Source organism: Condylura cristata, unplaced genomic scaffold, assembly GCF_000260355.1.
Source record: "Condylura cristata isolate star-nosed mole 26May11 unplaced genomic scaffold, ConCri1.0 scaffold00019, whole genome shotgun sequence".
In the NCBI taxonomy this organism is placed as follows: domain Eukaryota; kingdom Metazoa; phylum Chordata; class Mammalia; order Eulipotyphla; family Talpidae; genus Condylura; species Condylura cristata.
The window spans coordinates 41,565,623-41,588,400 of NW_004567120.1; the positions used below are offsets into that span (position 1 = coordinate 41,565,623).

General features: G+C 54.0%; 1 protein-coding gene across 3 annotated transcripts in view; it reads right to left on the reverse strand.

The window, feature by feature from the left end:
• The window catches only part of GABRA3 (gamma-aminobutyric acid (GABA) A receptor, alpha 3), a 119,986-nt gene that overhangs the window by 21,778 nt on the left and 75,430 nt on the right, over nt 1-22,778 (reverse strand). For all 3 annotated transcript variants that reach the window (XM_004685869.2, XM_012727289.1, XM_012727290.1), the window contains 3 exons: nt 19,796-20,016; nt 8,987-9,069; nt 1,233-1,376 (listed from right to left, as the gene is read on the reverse strand). In XM_004685869.2, coding sequence (XP_004685926.1) covers nt 1,233-1,376; nt 8,987-9,069; nt 19,796-20,016 — 448 coding nt within the window. The remainder of the gene's footprint in view (nt 1-1,232; nt 1,377-8,986; nt 9,070-19,795; nt 20,017-22,778) is intronic.

Sequence of the window (22,778 nt, forward strand, 5' to 3'; positions counted from 1 at the left end):
TGGGCAGCGGTGCGTCCCAGGGAGACACAGGTGGACACTGGGCAGCGAAATTACGGGGGGCCGCGCCAGGAGGTGGCCTTGTGTCACCAGAGTGGAGCCTTACCGGCTGCGCGCGAGCTCCGCCTGAACATCGCCTGCCCACCAAGCCAGGCTCGCCGGCGGGTGGACCCTTGAAGACCTGGCCACACCACTGAGGAACAGCTCCAAGCACCGCGGGGGATGCGAGGGGACGGGAAGGCAGGGGCGGAAGATGAAACGACAGAGCGAGCACAGAGGGGCACTGTCAGCACCCGCCGCCTTCCACCGCGCCGCGGCCGCAGCAGACTGAGCGGGCGTAGGGGTGAGGCGGCAAGTGCTCTTCCCTCAGCCGCACCTGCAGGCGGGCCCGGTGCCATGGGCGCGCTTGGCCTTCTGCAGAGGCGCTTCCGCGGCCCCTCGGTGCCCTGCCACCCCCGACGGTCACCAGCCAGCGCCCAGGGCAACGTGGAAACGACGAAGAAACCTGCCGCGCTGCCGCCAGACAGGGTCCGCGGGGCTCTCACGCGCGTTTCTGGTGTAAATTCAATCACCTGCACCGAGCCCCTGCGTGTGCTCGCTTCCAAGGCGCGTGGGCAGAGGCGAGGCCACCCGTGCCAGAGGCCTCCCTGCTCCTCACAAACGGCCGCACGGAGTCCGGCTCCCGCGGTCCACATTCTGCCAGGGCTGGCAGGGGCGGGGCCAGCGCCTGGGCGAGACTTGCCGCCAGCGAGGATTGCCACAGAAAGCGCAGGCGGATGCCCCCCTTCTCCCCGCCCCCACCTCCGGCCCCCATGCACACGCTGCGGGTGGGGAGCTGTCGGGCAGCGCTCTGTAGCCTGGCCTGCAAGGTGGCTCACAGATAGGCTCCCAAGGCCATGCAAAGCGCGGGGCGACAGGGGACACCACTGGACCGACCAGACGCACCAGGCGCTGGCCCGCCTCAACTCGGGAGCCCAGGAAGACTCACCCTTGGCCCCGCATCCAGCCCTGCTGACCCGTGGGGCCAGAGGCACTGAGGGGATGTCCGGTCTAATCCCGCCTCCCCGTCAGTGAGCCGGCCCCGGGGGCCCACACCGCAGAGTCGGAGCCCCGACACCCATCCGGCGCCCCCCGACCCCATCGCCGCTGCGCACAGTCTGCACAGACTCGGGCTGCCCCGCGCGGAGGACTCTGCACAGAGCGGAGTGGCTGAGAGGTGATGCTGGAAGAATTACCTGTGCTAGAGCGGATTATTTCTGTGCCCACCACATGGCCCAGCAGGTCGTACTGATTCAGGCGAGAACCATCCTGTGCCACTTCCACAGATTTGTTCTTCCCGAGAGTCCAAGAATAAACCACTTCGGCTGTTGTGTAGGCATCTGCAGCATAAACAGGGCGAGAAGGAAGTTGAAGGCAAAGGACAGTAGGCACCCTTGACACTCACTCTGCAGGGCCCTAAGGAACAACACCCCGCACAGCTGCGGTCTCCTGCTGTCCACAGGATGCGGACAGCTCTCACCCTGTGTGTGCTGGGGGCACAGGAATGAACCCACAGGGGTCTCCCCTGAATGTCTCCTGGACTAAGGACAAACTGGGGAACTCTCCCTCCTCTTGGGGAACGAGACCCGGTATAGGGTCTCACAGATTATTGATGCCACATCAGAGGCGACAGCAGCGCCAGAGGCATCCCAAATGAACACACCAGGCGTGTTGTAAGAAAAATAAATGGCCAGAAGTGTCACAAACTGTTCTTTAATGATGATGAGGTGAGCACACGAGATAAGGTTAGAGACAAACATTGCGGATAACATTTAAATTTAAAAATGAAAATTCCCAGAAATAAAAATAGTAATAATGGGTGGAGTTCAAATGTCTTTTGAAACTAATTACATTGTGATCTGCTGCCCAGAAAGCCGCCTCCCTGCCCCTGCCCTCTGTCCCAGCCATGCGTGTCCGCTCTGGCCTCTGGAATCCAGTATCAAGCAGAGAATTTAGTGCGTGCTGTGCTGTGGGCTCAGGTTGAAGAAAAGGAAAACGGTGGCTTAAAGGAAGCTCAGAGCGTCGCCTGCCCCCAGGCCTGATGGCTGCACAGGGGACTTCTGTTTGGGTGAGCACCTGGCACCACCGGAGACACCCGCTCTCGCAAAGGGCAGCCGAGCACCCAGCCAGCCAGGCTCTGGGCTGCTGCGCTCAAGCCAGTGACGGTGGCAGCTGTTCAGGTCCAAACTAGGCTCCGCTGGTATCTTCTTGGCAAAGCAAACAGCCCTTAGTGAGTCTGCCGACGACTTGTCTACAGAACTTTGCAGGCCAGAACGTCCATTTCACAACAGTCTGACATCAGCACCAGTCCTGAGTGAGCTGCTTATGCTCCACTTCTTAGGACTCCCGCGTATTTCCAAGTAAACCATGTCCTGACGTGCTTGCAATGGCCAAGAAGGTCTTCATCACACCAACATTTTCATTACAGTCGTGGTATATTTTACACCTGTGCTCTCGTGAGCTGAGAAAAACTGCCGCAAGAAACGGAACTTCTCCACATAATGCACATCGTGTGACCTCAGTCATGTCTTCAACACACAGACAAAAAGACTGCTCGTCCGCATACTTTCTGCAGTGGTTAGGAGGCCTTACACACCGGCGTCTGTGAGACACTCTGAGGCCCGGCAAGGTTTCTTGTCCCACGCGCCACTACATTTCAGCACAGCCGCTAGCATCTGCAGCCGCCAAAGCCGCTACACCTTCAGTCTGCTTTTAGAGCAGACTGATTAAGATATGCTTATTAAGATATTCAAGGCACACTTATATCTGCTATAGTTCTTTAGAGCAGACTGCCTATTGCTGCTAGTTGATGTTTCCTTTTCAACAAAAGGCAGCTTTGTATGCAGGCTAAAGGCGCAGTCTTCATTTCCGTAAGGAAATAGTCCTCTCGGCTCATTGTTTAGAAGTGTCAGAGTTCACGGAACAAGAGTATGTAGTTTCCTGAGTCCAGCGCTGCTGACGCTTCTACATGTGAAACCAGTGCAAGTGGGCGGCGTGACAGCAGCTGACACTGGACTCTTCAGGGAGAGTGTGGAAAGTGATGGACATTTTGGGAATGGGCAAGCACGTGCCCATCTCAAGGGACAGCCACTGCTCAGACCCAGGTGGCTGCCTGATGTGGTCAGGTACTCTGACCTCATCAAGAAATGAACAGATGTGGATTTGATGGGACCCTCGCCAGTTTTAAATCTGGACAAATCACTTAAAAGTTGCAGGGATTGCTCTGCTCTTTTATGAACTTGTCTGAAAAACCTCTGGGGTGTCTACAACTCCCAGCTGGAATTACAGGTCTTTAAACTACTGTCACCAAGAAAGAAGGCAAGCCCTCTGCTCACGCCCCTCTCGCACCGTCACCTAACCCTGCTTCCACGAGGTGAGCAGCGGTTTCTGAAGGCGCTCTCACCTGGCCCTGGCCGCGCTGCCCCGGGGCTGCCCAGCCTTGGAGTTCCATGAAGCAGCGAAAATCATTGCTGTCCAGGGGGCTGTGACTCCCTCTGTTGAAAACACTGCAATGAAGAGATGTTCCCCGTTCTGTCCGCTACTGCCAGAGTTAGACGCCGAACGACCAGATAGGTCTCTGTTCAAGGAAAGGGGAGGGGGTGGAGGATGTTTTCCACCCCTGACAAAAAGGTGTTTCTTGTAGGATCTCTCGAGCAGACACCCTGAATATTCGAGTGAAACGCTTAGTGCATTCTAGCACGGACGTGCGAGCCAGGAGCGAGCGCCAGGGCGAGGGCAGTGGGCCCGCGGTGACAACGGCTCAGTCTCTTTGACAGCAGTGTGGTGTGTTGCACTGACTGGATTTTGTGTGTTCAGTCGCCTATTCTGGGCTCAATCCCGCTTAAAGACAGACTCCCTTTCTCAGCTGCTTCGTTGAGTTTGCTAATATTCCGCTGAAGGTTTCTGGGTCTATACCCAGAAAGGACATTTGCCTGAGGCTTTCTTTCCTTGTGATCTTTGGTTCTGGCAGCAGAGTCGGAGGACCTGTGTAAGAAGTGTGGTTACCTCCTCTTCTACATCTTTCCCAGCTGCTGTGAAGGTTATTTCCTCTGTAACTGTTTGCTAGCCTGCAAAGGGTGAATTCTGGGCCTGTGCTTTTCTTTGTGAGGAGTTATTAAATTACCATTTAATCTCTTGTTATAGGGCCAATAAACATTTCTATTTCCCCCTTAATATGAGTGGCGTGTGCATTTCTGGGAAATTTCCCTTGCGATCGGCCATGCAATGTGCTGACACACAGCTGCTCACAGCATTTCTGTGTAACCCTGCCTGCTTCTGGGAGGTCAGTGGTCAGGCGCACTCTCTCATGCTTTTAGCCATTGAATTTCTTCCTCTGTTTCCGTTCCAGCTGCACTTGAGACTAATGTGTATTCTGCTGTTTGCTGGGCACGTTGTGTCTGGGCAGTAGTGTTCCATCTTCTATGTTGACTTGACCAGCTTTCTTTCGAAAGTGGAGCATCGAGGCCTTCACTGTTACTGTGTTGAACTATAGATTTTCCCTTTCAGTTCCATCCGATTGCCACAGGTATTTCAGTGTTTAGTAAATCAGGCGCATAGAGCTCTATGATCTTTCTATCTTCCTCAAGGACCCTTTTGTCATTACAAAATCTTCAGGCTTCTTCAGAATGAAAAGGGGCTAGAAACCGGACTCCCCGATCTCACCAAGGCTCTTACTGAGAACCAGTCGTGCTGTGGTGGGTCACGCGCCTCGGGAGGCTGGGAACCTCTGCTTAGCGTTTGCAGAAAGAAGACTCTGACCATTTCTGAAAATGCTCCCATTGTTTCTCTGGAGCAGTGGGCATCGAAGGTTCTCATCCCACCATTCCAGAACTGCTTTTAGTTCACGAACTTCTTTAAAGTAACTTTAACTGCCCACTTCCAATCACGCGCTCCTACTTGATGTACTTTATTTCGTTTTCAGGACAACACACTCTCTTAAGTTTCTTCATCGTTCACTGGTACTATGGAAAAAATAAATTCTTCTGCAGGAATTAAAACTCACCATATGTGCAAAGACATTACAGATTTGAAGTAATTTTAAGTGAAAAGAGCAGAAAATGCTGGCTCACTGAGTCAAAAGTTTTAAAACTCCCAGGTGTTTCTGTTGCTATGATTGTGTTTATTACATGTTTGTGACCCTGTATGCTGCGAATGGTGAGCCAAGTTTGCAAATTATATATGCTAATTCTACATGCACAGTATAGGATATATAAACCCTGCAAGTGGGTGCTCAAGAAATAACAAGTTTGAGAGGCAAAAGAAATCCTTCAACTGGCAATTTTGACTCTTGAGTCTGTGTAGTGCCACTGAGCTCACCAAATGTTGTTCTTCAAATACTATCCAATAAGATGTTCTGTTTTATTCCAGTGTTTCAGTATCTTCTGTATACACTGGCCTTCTATCTATACTGGCCCTGTGTATTACAAAAGTTGGGTATCCATGATGATTGAGTATGAAGAGTGCTGGAAGTGTTTTATTATTAACATTTATAAAATTCCTGACAATCGACCTCTTGCTCCTGAATTTCATAATTTAATATGCAGGGATGGAAATCCTACCGGTAGCAGTGATAGGTAAAATAGCCCAGTCTCCTAATACTAAGGATTGCCTTTGCCTGCCCTGTGTGCTGTGAGTGTGCCCTGTGTGCGGCACTCACCATGCCCAGCGTCTGCTTGGCATTACAGCTCAACCTTACCATCCTGTTGCTGAGGATAATATCCCTAGTAGTCACTGCCACTTGGCATGCCACTGTGTGGCTATGCCGCAGATGCTTAATCTATTCTGCTGGGCACTGGGGTCGTTGTGGCTAGGTGCTGCTAACACTGGCTTTGCACTCAAGTATGCAGAAATATTCAGCATATGCACTTCAGTGTGCAGAAATGCTTGTGTGTGTTTGGACGCGCTTTCAGTAAGAGATGCCAGGTTAAATGAAATGTGTGTTCAGCCCCAGTAGATTGCACCAACTTCCCAGAGCCTTTGTACAAATTCACATTCCTAGTAATGGTACACGAGAGACTTACGCTCCATATCCAACTAGCACGTGGTATGTTGGTGTTCTCATTTTAGTCGTCCCAGTGGTTACGAATGGCAGCCTCTGCACCTTCATGATGACTTTCCTACTGGCGCGTATAACTGATTGCTGCATGTGTGTGTCTGCGAAGCCCTCGTCTGGAAGGCCTGCCCAGCACGTGGGTGTCTGTCCGCTCTAAGGTTTCTGACCATTGCAAGGGATCTCAATAATCATGGGTTTGAGCCATTTGTCATGTGCATGAAAATATTTCTGCCCACACTGTGGCTTGCCTTTTTACCCATCTTTTGATCAAAAGAATCCTTATTTATAATGATACTGAGCCCTCCTGTAGTACCTTGGTGATTAGTCATGCTATTCCGGGATCATGAAAATATTCTTGGATATTCTTCTAAAGGCTCTGTTGTTGCCATCTGAAATCCACCTGGAATTTAGTTTTGTGTGTGATGAGAGAGAAATGTCAAGGTCTCCATCCTTCTCACCCGTGCTGTCTGCAAGCCCCCACCGGTGTGGTTTTGAACTTTGGGTTCGTAGTCTCTGTCTGTCTTTGCAGTCACACCACCTACAGATTTAAAGTATCGATGGCTTTCAAGCTTCCAAACAGAACTTAGTATCTGGCCCTGATTTAATCTGATTGTAAATTCCCCATCTTGTTATCCTCTGCCAGAGTGTGGTGGTTATTTCAGTTATTTCTGTATAAACTTGAGTATCGGTGTTTTCTTTGTAATTATCATGCTGCTGGTTACCAACTTTGTGAATTTTTCACTCGATACCATTTATCGATGATGAGGCCCTTCGCCTCCTTGATTAAGTTTCCTCCCAGGTATTTCATTGTTTTTGGAGTGACTGTAAATGGGATTTCTTTTTAAATTTTCTTTCTTTTAATTCATTGCCTGCATATAGAACCTTCGTGTACTGATTTTCGTATCCTGCCGCGTCAGAGCATCTGGCTGTGACTTCTCGCTGTTCAGCCTTTTGGATTCTCTGGGTGTAAACACTCTGCAGACAGTGCCAGTTTCCCGCTTTTCCAGCCCGGATCCCTTCTACATCTTTCCGTTGCCTAAGTGATGGGGCTGAGTGTCCCAGTATTATGTTGAACATTAGTGCTGAAAGTCATATCCTTGTCTTGTTCCCCATCTCACCAGAAATGCTTTGAAAGTGCTCACCTACAAACTGTGCTATCTGGACCACCTAGGGGTCTGTTTCCATACGGTGGGGTTTTAATTTTTAAACCTTGTTTTCAAGTTCTGTGGCCCTGTCTACTGGCCTACCTCATGAGGTTTTATTAAATTTCAGACATTGTATAATAATCTGTAGATGTTTCTGATGATAGTGGGTCACAGCCGAGAGGCTTCGTTGCTTCCTTCGCTAGGCATGCAGCATGGGGCACTGCCCCCAGAAACCCACGAGACTGCCCTGAATTACTTAGGTTAACTCTGATGTGTCTCTGCTGCTCCCTTCTAACTAGGGCACATCTTCTCTGGGGTTTAGATTGGGAGGCTAGCATGTCACTTTTTTAAGTAGCACTGGGAGACTGCAGGAAAGCAAGCTCTACTTTTCAAAGACTCTTGTATTTGGTTTTAGCTTTATGGTCTGCGCAATGCAAAATGCAGCCGTTGCATTGGGAGCAGTATGAGCTAAGAGTTTGAGATCTCGATCTCTGCTTTCATCATGTTAGCTCTGTGTCATCAAACTATTGCTTTCTCTCCACCCCCAGCACCCAGCAGCGCTATACCTGGGGCCAGAGTTGAATTCTAAGTTGCCATCCACGGAACAATGTGTAAATACCACCAGGAGGGGAGAAGTCGCAGAGTACAGATTAAGCTGTGGAGCTTCTGCCCACTTTCCAGAATTTCTTTCGTCCATCCTTGTTGCTTCTATAGTTGTAGGTTTTCTTACCATTCATGAAGCACAAATTGCCCACAACAACTCTGACCAGAGCGCGAGAACTGCCCACCTCAGACAAACGTCCAGTCTCGTGCTTCCTCTCTGCCTAATCTGCTGCACCTCATTCCCTGGCGGACGCTTTGGGTCACCCTTCACGGCCACCCAGAATCAAGGGGCTCCTCACCATCCTCAGCGACCACTATCACTGCAAGCGCAGCTACTGTTCTTCACCTGAACTATTGCCACAACCTCTTAAATGAACTCAGTGCCATTTTGCTCATTCTGGCATGCTTCACAAAACTTGTATAAAGATTCTTTTAAACACAAGTCAGATAATGTAATTATTTTCTTCCAAATACTCCAATCACTCCCCATCTTCCTGAGAATAAATAAAATAGAAAGCCCTTGAGTGCCGTGTGGGACCCTCGATGACCGAGCTCCCGGGGCAAGCCCCTCCTGGCCTCTCTGATGTTCTCTGACTTGGAGTCTCACCTCTGGCTGGACGCCACCTGGACGTGACCCCTCAGCTGCACTGTGAACCCCTTGGCCTCTTTAAAATTTCTGGCCTAGTGTCGCTTTTCTAAAGGGTCCGGCGGGCATCACCCATGTCAGTGGCTGCCCCTCCCCCCACCTGCAGTGATGTGCGTCCTCCATCTTGTCGGAGTGCGCGAGCGTTACACTTGACTGCTCTATGGAAGGCTGATTTCATGTCTCACCATCACTCTATCAAGGAAGCACAGCGCGGGAGGGCTGTGTTCTTATGCACGGGGCCGTACTCTGGTAGGGTAGGCTGGCGTGCAGAAGCCAATCTGTAACATGTGACAGTGATGGAGCAGATGTGTCACACGTAATTCTTTGGGTCTTTCAAATGCCAAGTCCTGTCCTCCTGGTCAGCTAGTGTTCCTCAGGTCCTCCCTGGCCCTCTCCTGTATCCAACGAAAGGCCCGAGCCTCACAAATGGGCTGAGGAAAGCACAGGCCACCCCGAGTCTCTCTTGGGAGGGATGAGACTACCCGAAAGGGAGAAGATACTTACAGCTTCCAAACTTGAGCGGGCAGGCGTGCACATCCATGGGGAAGTCCTCCAGGTGCATGGGGCACTCGGCGTGGATGGTGAGCCTGGCGGAAGCAGACGGGCACGTGAACGCAAGCCAGACACCACGGCATTAAACACCAAAGTAGGTGCACGTCTATGCGAAGTTTGGGCTGCCTCAAGCAGCCTCTTCCCGCAGCAAGCGCGCCCGGCCCAGGCTGATCACCCTTCGCTCTCCTACTCATGGAGGCCTGGAAACACCAGGCCTACTGCAGAGCCCTGTAATCATCTCTGAAGTAATCCCAGCAGGCTAGCGTGGGAGGCAACCCATCTAACAACTGCGCTGGATAGCAGTGGCGTGGAGGCCATCGCTGTCCCCTAATGAACGGGCGCGGAGGGCGGCCCGCAGCGATGGCCACAGCTCTGCGGTGCGGCTGGGGCGCACACGTGCACGCACAGCCCCAGCCAGCAAGGGCAGAAACGTCACGAAGGCACTGGGAGCCTTGAGAAACCTCGGACGCCGAGCCTGAAGAGCACATGCTCCATGAAACGGGGCCGTGTCAGGGAGGCTATGGGCCCCAAAACGGACAGGTGTGGGGAGCGATTCGTTGTGCCCCAAACTCACCACCTTGCGTCAGTCTGTCTGAAATTCTACTTCAAGGCTGCCCCTCGGATAGCTTTGTAGCCTGAACTTTCTTGGCCTACGTAAGAGCCTTTCATGCTCCACGCGGGCGGTTACACAGGACTGAGGTGCAGCGCTCGCGAGAGTCTGGCTCTGCTGACCCTTCTAGCCACTCTGCCCCTGTGCTTGTAGCAGACCCAGCCCTGCACGACCCTCCCAGGGCCCTGGCCAGCGTTCCCCACAGCGACAGTGCTGGACACGCAGCGCTCCAGTGGGCAGCTCTCAGGCGCGGCTGAGCGAGTCACATGGGGCACAAGACACCCACAAAGCAAGTCCGCGCCCTCCAGCATATACCCTCTTCTCTTCAGTCACCCCACCTAGACAGCAAGGTTGGAATCAGACGCCAGCGTGGCCTGAAGTGCGGACAAATCCTCAGAATCTATAAAATCGCCCACATGTCGCAAAGGCGCAATCCTCAAAGCACCGAGCAGCGCCTTGCCAACCCTGCCTTTATTCCCAGGGCACAAAGGGATGGTCGTGGCTGAAAGAGTTTGACACAAGAGAAATGTGTCTCACCAAGAAATCTGCTTCTTGCAGATTAAAAGGTTCCATGATGGCTTAGTATACAAATTGTGTCCCTTGTCTACACTTCTGTGAGCGCTCCCGAGACACTGCCTGTCGTAATGCCCGGGGGACATTACTTCATGTCTACCCAGCCGTCCTGGCACATGGCGAGTACAACCACACAAATCATCAGCAGAGCAAGATGCACAAGGTACCAACTTCTGACGAGGCCCGGAGCTGGCCTGTCTGGCCAGGCACCTAGCCACAGAGCAGAGAGGAGCGGCAGCTGTCCTGAGACCGCGAACTTCGCGAGCCCGGATGCCCCGGCCTCAGGGCCTGCTGCCTCGTTCCCACCAGGACCTCTCCGCCCCTGCCCGGCGGCTCCTGCAGCAGAAGGCACCAAGCTGTGGGGGCAGACAGCCACCTCCACAGCGATGCTAGAGCAAAGCCTCGTCCTGCCCCAGCGACAGGGAGTCACGTGTGGGGAGTGAGCTGCCCTCTAGGCTGCGTCCACAAGCAGCCAAAGCGCCCTGGGAATGGGACCCCATAGTCTGCCCACGAGCCCCGGAAGGCAGGGCGTAATGGGACGCCCCCAGTGGGTGTGGGCACAGGCTGCTTGCCCACCAGGGCAGGGCATTGGGGGCGCCTGCTGGCGGGGTGAATATGCTGGCTCTAGAAGCCTCTGACCCAGGTAGGCGGCGGGGCCTGGAGACCGGCGGAGGCCACCGGGAAGGTGCGGAGGCCACCGGGAAGGTGCGGCGGCCACACTTCCCAGCCCGTCTCCACATCCTCCTGCTCCCCAGTACAGACACTGCCCGTGGGAGCTGTGCGGTGCAGGCACCAGCATCCGCAAGGGGAGGGTCCTGAGGTCAGGGGAAAATGGCACAAGGTGGCTGCGTAAGATGTTCACTCAGTGTTGTCGGTGCTCAGCAAGGCACCTTTGGCACAGAGACACGTGTGGGGTGGCCACTTGGTGCCTTTATCTGGTGCCCACTGGGCACCTCTAACAGCGTTTTCAAAATGAACACATTTACCAGAGTACTCTCACTATACTCTTGCCACTGTTACCTCCTCTTTAACACAGCGCCCACACTTGTGATACAGTGCTGTGCATTTTCAGAACTTTCTGGTAGCCCAGTGAGAACAATGCTGCCATGTCTTCGTCCTCAGTGCCCAGCGGCCTTTGGGCCAGGGAAAGCGATCCTTCTGGAAATGAAGCTGTGGGCCTCAAGTCTGGATAAGGCACACGCTTTCTCCCGCCTTTGCCTCTGCCTCCCGGCTGCAGCCTCCCTACCTGGGCTGTCCCGGCCCCCCATCTCCAGCTCCCTGCTCCTCAAATTACCCCGCTGCAAATGAAAATAAACCACTGGCTTTTTAACAACTGTCCCTCAGGAAAGCAGTCAATTGTTATGTGTTTGCATAGACAACATTTTTTTTAAGTGGGGGCATAAAGTAAGAAAACCATTTCTAGAGAAAAGCTCCTGAACAAACTACCTTCGTGAACAAAGCTCTAAATGTGATGGAGGACGTGCAGCTGGGGGCGGGGGGTGCAGGAAGGCGCCGCTGAGATTCTGAAGGGTTGCAAGACCTTTCACAAGTAGAACAGTCTGGTGTGCACTCTGAGGAACAGTATCTCTAAAACCTGAGGGGGAAAAAAAACACCTCAGGAGTGGCTGAGGGCCAGACAGCCTGTTTCTGTAATCACAGGGCAGGATCCAGGACATAGCGCACACAGGAAGGGTATGGAATCATCCCCAGCCAAGGCCAGTAGGGGCAGAGGCGCTTCCACCAGCGAAGACCCACCAGCGACCCCCGGGAGACCCAGGAACCCACTGTCTCCAGCCCGTGTGTGACGCCCACACGCCCCTCTGCAGCTCACTGCAAATCCTGTGATTCAACCAAACTGCCACGTGTGTCTGCTCTGCCCACGATCTTCCCCTTTCCTTTTACGTGTGCAACAGAGCCCCTTCAGATCTTCCTCAGACGGCAAATCTTCCAGGATCCTTTGGATAGCACCCTACAGGCCTGGCGCGTTCCCCAGTGCCAGAAGCCAAGCGCACCCTGACTAAATGCTGTAGTCCTTAGCTCTGTCAAAATAACGCTCTAGCCCCCCCCCCCCCATGGTGCTGGCAGGTCAACAAGCCAAACCCGGATGACTGGGACCCCCGTGGTCTTCTGCCAGACCAGAAACTCGGCCATCCATTTTGCCAACCCCTAAATGCCAGGCCTGTCTGCACCTTCTCAACCCCAGCAAGGCTGTCTCTGTCAACTAGTATTTTCCATTGTTCTCTTCTTTGTACCTTATTTTACAGGCACCTACTTCCTACCCCAACGCGCAGCTCTTCGAAAGGAGACTGTCCATCCAGCCAAATACTTGCTTTCTAGCACCTCATTTTTTTCTTTAATCATCTTCTAATAAAACACTGGGTCACTGGTATTTGCATGTTTTACTGCACAGGACTGTTCATGATTGTGACTGTAGCCTCAGTGTTTTGGCAAAAGATTTCTCTTGTGGGAGGAGCTGTGTAGGCTGAGCAGGCCCCTGGTGTGGTCGTGTCCTGGGAAGACCCCATCTCCTGATGTCCTTCCATGAAGAAGGCGGGGCTCATGCCACACACCTGTCTGTTGTGTCCCCCCCCGCCCCCCCCCCCCCCCCCCCAGTCACAGATAAGCTGCTTCAGAGGCAGCCAAGGCCATAGTCCACAGCACAAGCCCGTCTAGGGCCTCTGCCCTGTTAACACTCTCCTCCCTCTTTTTCTCTTGGCACACAGCAGGGGGTGTCAGTAATTGCTTTCTTTGTGGAATAAATACTTCTGCAGCCTAGGCAACTTAAGCACACTTTCGACCCCATTTCTAAAAAAGAGAAACTGAGGTGAAAAGATGGGAAACGGCTCATCTGGGCCACAATTCAGTCAAACACCCAAAGTTCATTTCACAACAGCACGTGGACTCGGCTTGTCCACCCACAGGCTGCGTGTAGAGGCTGGACGCTCCGACCCTAGGGTGCTCCAGGTGACCCCAGTCTCCTGTGTGTGGAGTGAGCGTTCTAGTACACGCCATCGGCCTGGAGATCAGCTTCTTACCTTGGAACACAAAGGCAATCCTCAGTATGCAAGGCCTGCCTCCCTCGTGCGGCTGCCACAATGAACACGCGACAAGCCGCGCAGTTGCGAGGGGTTCCTCCCATATCTGCGCCCCGTTCTGGGCCTCAGCGTGGTGAGATCTGTGATCCTTGAGCTCCCTGGACTTCACTGCTTGGCCATGCTGCAGCCGATGTCATGACTCCCTTTCCTGCTGGGACACAGGTCCACAGGGAGGAGGTCGACATCCTGCGTGAGGCGCAGCATGACCCCTGGCTGCGTGCAGGCACTTCCGCCTGCTCCTTGCCTCGCTGCAAGCTCCCTCTGCTATGCTCGCCCATCTCTTCATTACACAGAGGCTCACTAAGTGGGTTTCGGGGAGTCAGTGGCTGGCATAATGAATACAGGAGTACTGGTGGAACCCCCTAGAGCAAAAGTCATTACCAAAAAGGATTTGTGGAATGCAGCGATCCGAGCTTGTGAGATCTGATTACCCTGAGTTCTGGACAAGTAACTCCGCCCTTGGTTGCAGGCCATGTCACAGCTGGGCTCCAGGATAAAGACTCAAGGCCAGGCCACGCCATTTGCATCTCAAGTAGGAAGGGAGGCACTGTGCGATTAAGTAGGGGAGGGGGCCCTGGCATCCCTGGCTTTATCTTTCAAATCAGCTGTCCTGGAATGTCTGTAGTGCGTAAGCAAAACTGACCCATCATGACCAAATACAGCAGGGAAGGCTGAACACCACAGCAAGCCTCTTATTTCAGAACTGCAAAGCTCTTGTCCATGACAGGACATGGAGAAACGAGAAACGAGCGTGTCTTTAAACTTCAGCTAAGCTGCAGGACAGTGACGCCAGCAGCGGACAGAGCCGGTGCTTGGGCAACGCGATCGAGTTTACAAACTGCCCGTGGAAAGTTTCGCGCCAGACCTGCGGGTGCAGCTGGGCCAGTAATGGCTAGTGGGATGCGCAGCACCTGTGACACCCCCTTACAAGAAGTGGGGCGATGGAGTAGGGGCACAGGTGCCTTAACTTCAGAGTGCTTGGGGTTCGGCCAGCTCCCCGCCACGTGCTGAGTGGGCACTGCTGAAGCCTCAGCTCGCTCAGTGTAGACGTGGCCAGGGCAGATGAAGCAGTTCGCATGGTTTAGGCCAGTTACAACCCAGAAGAGTCTTATGAAGCAGATTTTGTTACAACTCACCCCACTTTGCAGAGGCAGGACCAAGAGCAAGCTCCCATTGGCGGAGATTTTAACTTAAAAAATGAAAACCAGTGTGGAGTTGGCAGACAACTGTCACTGTTGGCGAAATCCATTTTCTATTTCTTGAGTGACGAGCAATATTCTCCGGCTCGCCTGCAGCCAGGCGTGTGTGTGTGTGTGTGTGTGTGTGTGCGTGCGCGCGTGCGTGCGTGCGTGCGCGCGTGCGTGCGTGCGTGCGTGCGTGCGTGTGTGCCTCAGCACCACAGTTTCCCCTGATGCCCCTTGGGCTAACACTCCCTCCTCGCTGCACACAGGCAGGGGCTGGGCCTCGTGGAGCGCAGGCTCAGGACAGGGCCAGGGCCAAACTACCGCTGAGGGGCGGGCACCCTCTACGCACACGTGCTTTGAAGGTTTGTGTGCCACTCTAGCCGGCTGGCTTTGGAATTTTCAGGAGAAAGAAACGCGCCACTATGAGCGAGCTATTAAACACGTCTAGCAGCTTGTGGCTCGCCCGGGCCGCCAGGGCCACCTCGTCGCCAGCCCGCTGTAGAGCCTGGCTTAGTGGAAAGGCCGTTCAGGTTGCCAGGCCAGCACTGGTCTAGTAACTGCACTGTCGGGACGAGTCTTTTTTTTTTTGTAAGCTTCACTTTCTACAGGAGAGTCAGGGATGCTCGTGCCCGTGTCCTGGAGGCATGAGATGTGAAGGCATGTACTACGCTCCGCTGCCACCCTCCTGCCCTCCCCCTGGCCCATCACCCTGAACTTCTCTCAGTTCAATGCATTTCCACCACCACCCCGCAGGCCTCTCCCTGCTCCCTGGCTTCATACACCTCGTCCTCTCTCTGGAACCTTCTTCCCCCACCCCCATCTTTTACTCTTCATTTGCTTCACACTTTCTGAAAGTCCACCCTCACAGTGATTTCCTCTGGAATGCGCTGTGGGCACCACGCGGCTGACCTCACGGCCCGCCCAGTGGCGCTGTGGCACAGATGGCTTGCCCATGGCAGCCCTTCCCCTGCCTCCCCATCGAGCTCCTGTGCTCCCCTGGAGTCCAGAACGCAGGCCTCATGAAGTCCCCACAACGTACTTTGCAAGGACTGAAAGATGCAAGCACTATGCGGAGACAGTGCTGGCTCGCGCTGGGTCGGGAGCACCCGCTGGCACACGGGAGCTCCTCTGCCTGGCACACTTCCTGGGCAACCTGGCCCTCATCGCTTGGCCCCCACCTTCCTCCAAGCTTTGAGGCTCAAGACAAATATCACCTCCTCTTTGCAACTTGGCGAGACCTGCACGTGCTGCGAGTCCTGGAAGGCTTCTGAGAGAGGCCCGGCTCTCCAGGCCGGTCTGCCTCGGGCTCGACACTGGTGAGGCTGAGGAGCACCTGCGGATGCTCAGCAGGTAACCCCATGTTTCCAACATAGCAAATGCTCAAAAATGTGCTGAACGACTGTTTCCAAAGGGAGAAAACCCAGCTAAACGAGGGACGTCCCGACCCTCCTGCTCAGCCTGTCACTGCAAGTGTTTTCTACTTGGCATCGCAACCCATCCACAGCCAAGAGGTACAGGTGACACAATGGAGATACCCACGTACACCTTTATCACTAAATAGGATGCCGCTAGCAGAAATGAAGTTCCCTGCATCTACGTGTGAGAACAAAAATAGCGTATGCGTGTGGACTCCCCAGCTCCGACCCCTCTGGTGTGGGCGCGCGGCTTTAGCCTCACAGGTGATGAGCTCAGCCCGCATATTTACTCTTGGCCTGGGCTTCCGGCCGGAGCCACACAAGGCTGTGCTCGCCAGTGCCCTGGGTAACAGGTATGCACCTTGCTCCGCTTCTTCTCTGAGGCGATAGTTTCCCATGGAGTCCACAGAGATTTCCGAGGAGCTGCGGAACAGGAATGCTGCGGAACCATAGCTGACAAGCCCTACGTGCTTTCAGACCTTAGCCAATTTGCACTTTCCACATGTCTGTGAGACAGACAGCAACTGCATTATTATTGGCATGAGAAAGCAGATCATTTGTCTGGCAAAGGTCGCAAGATGAATAAATTGCGGGGCCACGTACAGAGCCAGGCTACGACTTTCGGCGTGGAACCCAGGCCTCCCTGGACCAACCTCCCTGGGTGGAAGGCGGCACATGCACCGTGTAAGGGAGCCCCTGCTTCTTGTCCCTGTACCCCGCACCCCCATCCTGTCCTTCAGAACCAGCCCAGGCTGTTGCGCTCACACCGCAGCTTAGCAAACCCGTCTCATTCGCTTCCGAGGAGAACGAGGGACCCATCCGTTGACCGTTTCCAGGTGACTGACCCTGCGTTCTTCAGCTGCTGCCTTTCAGTCTAGACCCTGCGAGTCCTGCGTCCAGTCCTTCGCACCCCCCCCCACAGGCCTGCCCTCCTCTGGAGCTCCAAGCCCTCTCTGCTGTGCCCCTTACTATTCCTCCCTCCCGCTCTCCTCGCTCACCCTGCGGTCTTCCCCCTTCACTCAGCCTCCACTACGCACATTTCCTTCCCTGCCCTCACTCCCCTCAGCTCTGTTTCCATGTGCACATCCTCCGTTGCCGGTCCATCCCTCCAACCACCTCCCTCCACTGTTCTCCGCCACCACAGCTGCTCTGCTCCGCTCTTGCCCCCCAATAGTGGACGCTCCGAGCACCTTGTCAAAGCTTTATTAGACACTTCCACCTGCTCCTCCGCGTCTGCTGTCACCCCACACTCCCCATGTGCCGCTGCCACGCCGTAGCCACGCATGCTGCTGCTGTCGTGTCCCTACCTCCTTTTCAACATCCCCGCCCAGTCCCTTCCTTCACAGGCGAAATTTACTGCAGTTTCTTACCCCCCTTGTGATTTTCTCTGGGAACTTCATGTGAGCCAAATAGTATTTCCATTTAACTCCAATCTTTGTGTTTCTACTAGCCCCTTCCTGCCACCTTGTAAACACAGGCCAATCTCACCATTAAAAGATTAACCCCTGGGGGGGCCCTCCTTGGTGGTGCAGCGGGTTAAAGCACTGCACTGAGAAGTTTAAGCCGCTTCCGCATGAGTTGATCCCCACCTGCCCCGGAGGTGACCCCAGGGCGCAGCAGACCTCTCCTGACCCGCCCGCTGCTCCCCTCAGCAGTGGACTTCGTCGATCTGCCTGTTCTGCTCCCCGCTCTGTCCCTGGTGAATCCTCTCACCCTCCGCATCTCTGGCCTGTACCCCAGTTCTGTATGAATAAATAAATCTTAAAAAAAAAAAGATTAACCCCTGGGGTTCTGAAATGTGCCCCCCTTGGGACAACAATGTGGACGAGAGTGCCCTGGCCGCCCGAGACTGTCATGTCAGGTGCGTGAGGAGCCAACCTTCGTGATAGTGATCGTGGTGCACTGAGGTTCTGAACAGTCTCTTGCTGCGTGTCCAGCACATTTTGCCCATGCGAGCAGAGGTGTGAGAGCATCTATTGTACCTATTATAGCCCCTTTTATTTACACGCAAGGCCCTAAGAAGTGTTTTCTAGGTGACGCTCCCTACCACCTCCACACCAACTCCTACAAACTGCCCCTGCACTAGACACGCCAGGACACACCAGTTTTCGTGTGCACGAACCTAGAGTTCACATTATATGTTACTTTCTGGTGCCATCGCAGCACCAGTCGTGTAAGAATGTGTAGCTAACAGTGATGCGGAGAGAGGAGCCCACTCCAGCACTCAGCCCGACGCCCCCATGGCCTTGGAAGTCCTCTTCCTCTCTGGGCCTCGCTTTCCCCACCTGTAAAGTGAGAACAACAGTACTGATCCCACACAGTTGTCCTGCAGGCCATAAACACAGCGTATTGGTAAGAGCTCTGCTGGTGTCAATTACTGCACGTCATGTGTTTCTACTGTTGTTTTGTGACCGGTGATGCTCATTTTTTGGAACCTCTTACACCTCTGCTCTCTTAGGCAAAATGTGCTGAACTAACATGCAGCAAGAGACAATCCTAGAACCTCAGTGCACTATGATCACGAAGGTTGTTTCCTCACATACACACCTGACAGTCTCCAGCTGCAGCCAGGGCGCTCTCCTCTGAGTCTTCACCCTCAAGGGACACATTACGGAACCCCATGGGCACTCTGGCTGAGTAATGACTTCCACTATGGCCAGCAGAGAGCAACGCGGCAAGTCACGTGCTGGCTCTCAGAAATCACCCACCCGCAGCAACAGCACTGGTAGCGCCACGCACTTTGGCCAGCCCCGGTCTCCACCAGTGCCGCGTGCCCTGAAGGATGTGAGTGAGAACCACCGAAGCAGGAGTGGCAACGCAGCTGTACGCGTGGCCCTAGTGGCCTCGTCAACACGTCCATTCCTTATGTTGCCTTCCTGACCACCGCCTCTAGGGGTTCTTTGATATCTGCTTCTGCTTTGGTGGCGGTGAAATGGCACATCAGTCAGACAACGGTTGTCCCCATCCTAATACTAAGAAACACCAGCGCCCTCACTCGTGTGCCTCCCTGCCCTCAACTGCCCTCAGCAGCAGGCTTGGCCAGCTGCTGTTACCCGCTGTCCCTCGGTAATCTACAAGTCTCTCAAACTAAAACAAAAACAAACACAAGACATGGCGATGGCAGCTTCATGTCTCAATAATCACCTAAACACAAAGGGCTTGGATTTACCAAGTACCAGGCGCAGAGTGGCTGAGCTGGCCACAAAACAAATGCCAATTCTCCTGTTGGCAGGAGACACATCTCACTCCAAAGGCAAGCACAGGTTTCAAGGCTGAGAGACAATCTGACCAGCAAATGACAGACACACCAGTAACAGTTACACTTCCACCAGGTAAAATAGATTCCCACTGAAAATGTCCTGACAGACTTCGACACTATAGTAGAAGGAAGGAACACACTGCCAGAAAGGACACAACATACATGCCCCGGATGCTACAGCACCCAGCCATGCAAAGCAATTGTTAAGAACACACGAGAGCGAGACTGAAAACACACTGCCACGCTAGGTGACTTCACGCTCCAGCTCCATGCACAGAGCAGCAGCAAGCAAGCAACAGCTTTGCACGGAGCAGCCTTCATCAACACCAGCGCGACGCCCTCAGGCTGCAGCACACACGCTGGTTCCCAAGTGCACTGACACAGAACAGGCCACATTCTGGGTCACTCCTCAGCAATTGCTAGACTTGGGATGGGACACCAGGGTGACGCCAGGCATTCTTTCTGATTATCAGGCCACGGATTGAGAAATAAACTGTACGGGAGTAAAGCCAGGAAGCCCTCAACCTGACAGAATTTTCAATGCCAGGCTCAATCATGCTGCTTTCAAGCCCAGCCCGACCCCTGGTAGATTTCAGAAGGGGGAGGGGAGTGCCCACTCGCTGACCTCATTGTGTAGAGGAGGGTTCCATTGTCCACCAGTCTGAGCAGCTTGTTGGGTGTGGTCATGTTATGGGCCACTGATTTCTTGCCATTGTGGAAGAAGGTATCAGGGGTCCAGATCTTACTCGCCAGGAGATTGTTCAGGGGCAGGATCTTCATGGGCCCATCAAATTTCAGCCTTTCATCATGCCATGTCTGTCGGAAAAACACATCGATGGTGTACTCCTGGGAACGAGAGAGAGAGAGCAAGACTTGAGTCATGAGGAGGATCCATGGGGTCTTTAGTAAGTACCAGTGACCTTGCACTATTTCCTCTGATGCAGGGAGCACACGAAGCAGAGCGCATTAGTGGTGGTGGCTGGCAAGGACAGAGAATGACTGAACAGTCACGCCGTGGTGTAACTGCAGACAGAATATGTCCGGAGAGCATCTGCTTAGGAATATCTGTCATTACCGCCCTTCTCTAATGACAGCCAGTGTCCACCAAACGATCCCACATGAGCATCCAGGAGTGATGTGCCTGTCAGCATAAGCCAACATCTGCAGTTTTCGCACACAGTAAGCCTTCATGTCTGATTTAACCTTATTGTCTTTAATACATCAGAAACTCTTACAGGTAAGTAACCTAAAGGCAAACACTAAGTAGAAGAATTAATAAATTACATGAAAAGAAAAGTCGTGAAATGGATGAAAATTGCTAATAGACATGGAGAAATATTTCAAATTTGCTGTTAATCTCAGCACAAATGAAAGGAACAGTCAATGTTCCAGGCTTTGGTAAGAGCAGACCAAATGAGCTGGATGTACCTTCCTGGAACTGTTAATTACACAATTTGCGGGTGTGTGTCTAGGGGAGAAGACGATTTGAAAACAAGGGAGGCGGCTGAAGGCACACAAAAAGTGGGAGCAAGCTGATGCTTGGAACCCGTGGCAGTTGCTGAGTTTGTGGCCTTTCTTTACTGAAGGGGAGCCTGCAGCTGCAATCCCCCCCGCCCCCGGCAGAGACCTGTAGCACCAGGGCCCAAGGTATGGAATAATCAAGAACTTTGGGGCTGGGCGTGCTGGGAGAGAGTTGCAGCGAGGATGGACAGCGCGGTCGGGTCCACCCTTCCCCAAGCCCCACGCCAGCACGCTCGCTCACAGGAGGAAGACTCCTGGGCTCCACTTAAAAACTTGAGGTAGAAACAATAGGGGAGTCCCCTCTGAACCACGGTGGGCACCCATGGCCAGCACAACCCTCCCATGCATAGCAGATGGAGCAGCACCTGGCGCTGCCTGCGGTGGACACGGCCTCGGGTGCAAGTCGAGTCAGCTGCGTGGAAATAACAAGGGAGAAAAGCAAATTCAACTTGTGGCTAACCCAGGAAGAGAGGGGATGGAAGAACAGGGTTCTGTCCATCTGGCACTTTAAGCTGAAACTATGAAAAAATGGCAAAACCGTGAAGTCCTTTAAACAAGGTGGGTGATGAGTAGCTATCTTTACATATATTTTCCTTCACATAGTCAAAGCTATTGGGCCAAATCACATCATAATTATTTGCGCCACAGTAGGCTGTGGTCTTTGGTTAAAGCAATCTGACTTTGACTTGACCACTCCAGAGATGCAGTCAACTGCTCCCTTACAAGAGGCGCTCGCAGTCCACAGGGCTGAGCACATCCCAGCTGACAAATGGATTCTGTTGTCGTGTGAAGAATGGAAATCAGATCTTGCAGATGACAAGCAGGAGCCTGCCCAGAAATCTGCCTCCTAGGGAAGGGACTTCAAACATTTCCCGCCCTGGGCAGAAAGGGCAAGCGGCACTTCGGCTGGTGTCGGAGACTAAGTCTTCAGCCGTCCGGACCTTGACGGCGCACCCCCAAGGGGCTGAGGATTCAACTTTGGCTGGGTCAGGGGTAGAGGTGCAGGACCCCTGAATTCAGAACGGGGCCAGCTGCCCCAAAGCGGGAACTACACTGTTCTCGAGAAGCCCAGAGCGGACCTCTTGTCCGCTGGGCATGGGAACTAGGAGTGAAACCCACAGGTGGCCAAAGCACCGGCAGGGAGCCCCGCGCAAGCCGCCCCCGCTTCCCCGACAGTGAGGGACCGCGAGTCGCCATGCAGACAGCACGCCCTGACTCGGACTAGAGCTCGCCTCTCACAGCTTCCCTGCAGAGAGCTCCAGCTCCAGCTCCTGCTCTGGAGTTGGCAGATATCGGGGACACAGTCCCGGAGCCCACCCCAGGGCATGACATCCCCAGGGGTGCCACCTGCCTGTCTCACCGCACAGAGCTATTCCCACCACAAAGGGACCGATTTATCACCGAGCTTTTAAGCTGTGGGACTTCCTCAGAGGCTCCAAAAGGAGGAAAGGGGTTCAGGCCCCAGGAAGGCCAGGTAGAGTCTCCTCAGCAGACCAGAGCGGAGCTGTTGTCTCTTGGGAAGCAGTGCCGCAGCCCCGGGCGCCTCCCTGAAAGTGCACAAGCCGCGCCCAGCAGGCAGAGAAGGCTTGGGGCTAGAGCTTGTGCCTTTGTTCAGCCCTGCACCGCCCTCACCAGAGACCACTCAGCATCCGCCCGTCCCTGCTCAGAGAAGCCACCGCTGGCCGCCATGAGCTCCAGGAAGCAGCCGCGCTGGCGTCCAGTCCGGTCTGTGGAGAAGCGACGGCGGAGAGATGCAGCCGGAGCAACGCAGGTCAAGGGAGGCTGGGGCGTGTGAGCCCACCCTGGCGCGGAGCTCGCGCGTCGCGGGGACCCAGTGGATTTACCTCCAGAAAGCTGAAAATGGAGCCACCAGAACAGCCTGCGGCTTCTGTCCGGACCGTCTGAAACGTCTTAACACAAACCCGCGTCCCCAAACGCCCGCGGGGTTCGTCCCACAGCCGGAGCGGAGCGGCAGGACCCTGAGGCGAGGAGGAGCGGCTCTGCGAGGCCGGAGCCCCGAGATGGAGCCGGAGCCGGAGCCGGAGCCCGAGCCGGAGCCAGAGATGGAGCCGGAGATGGAGACCAAG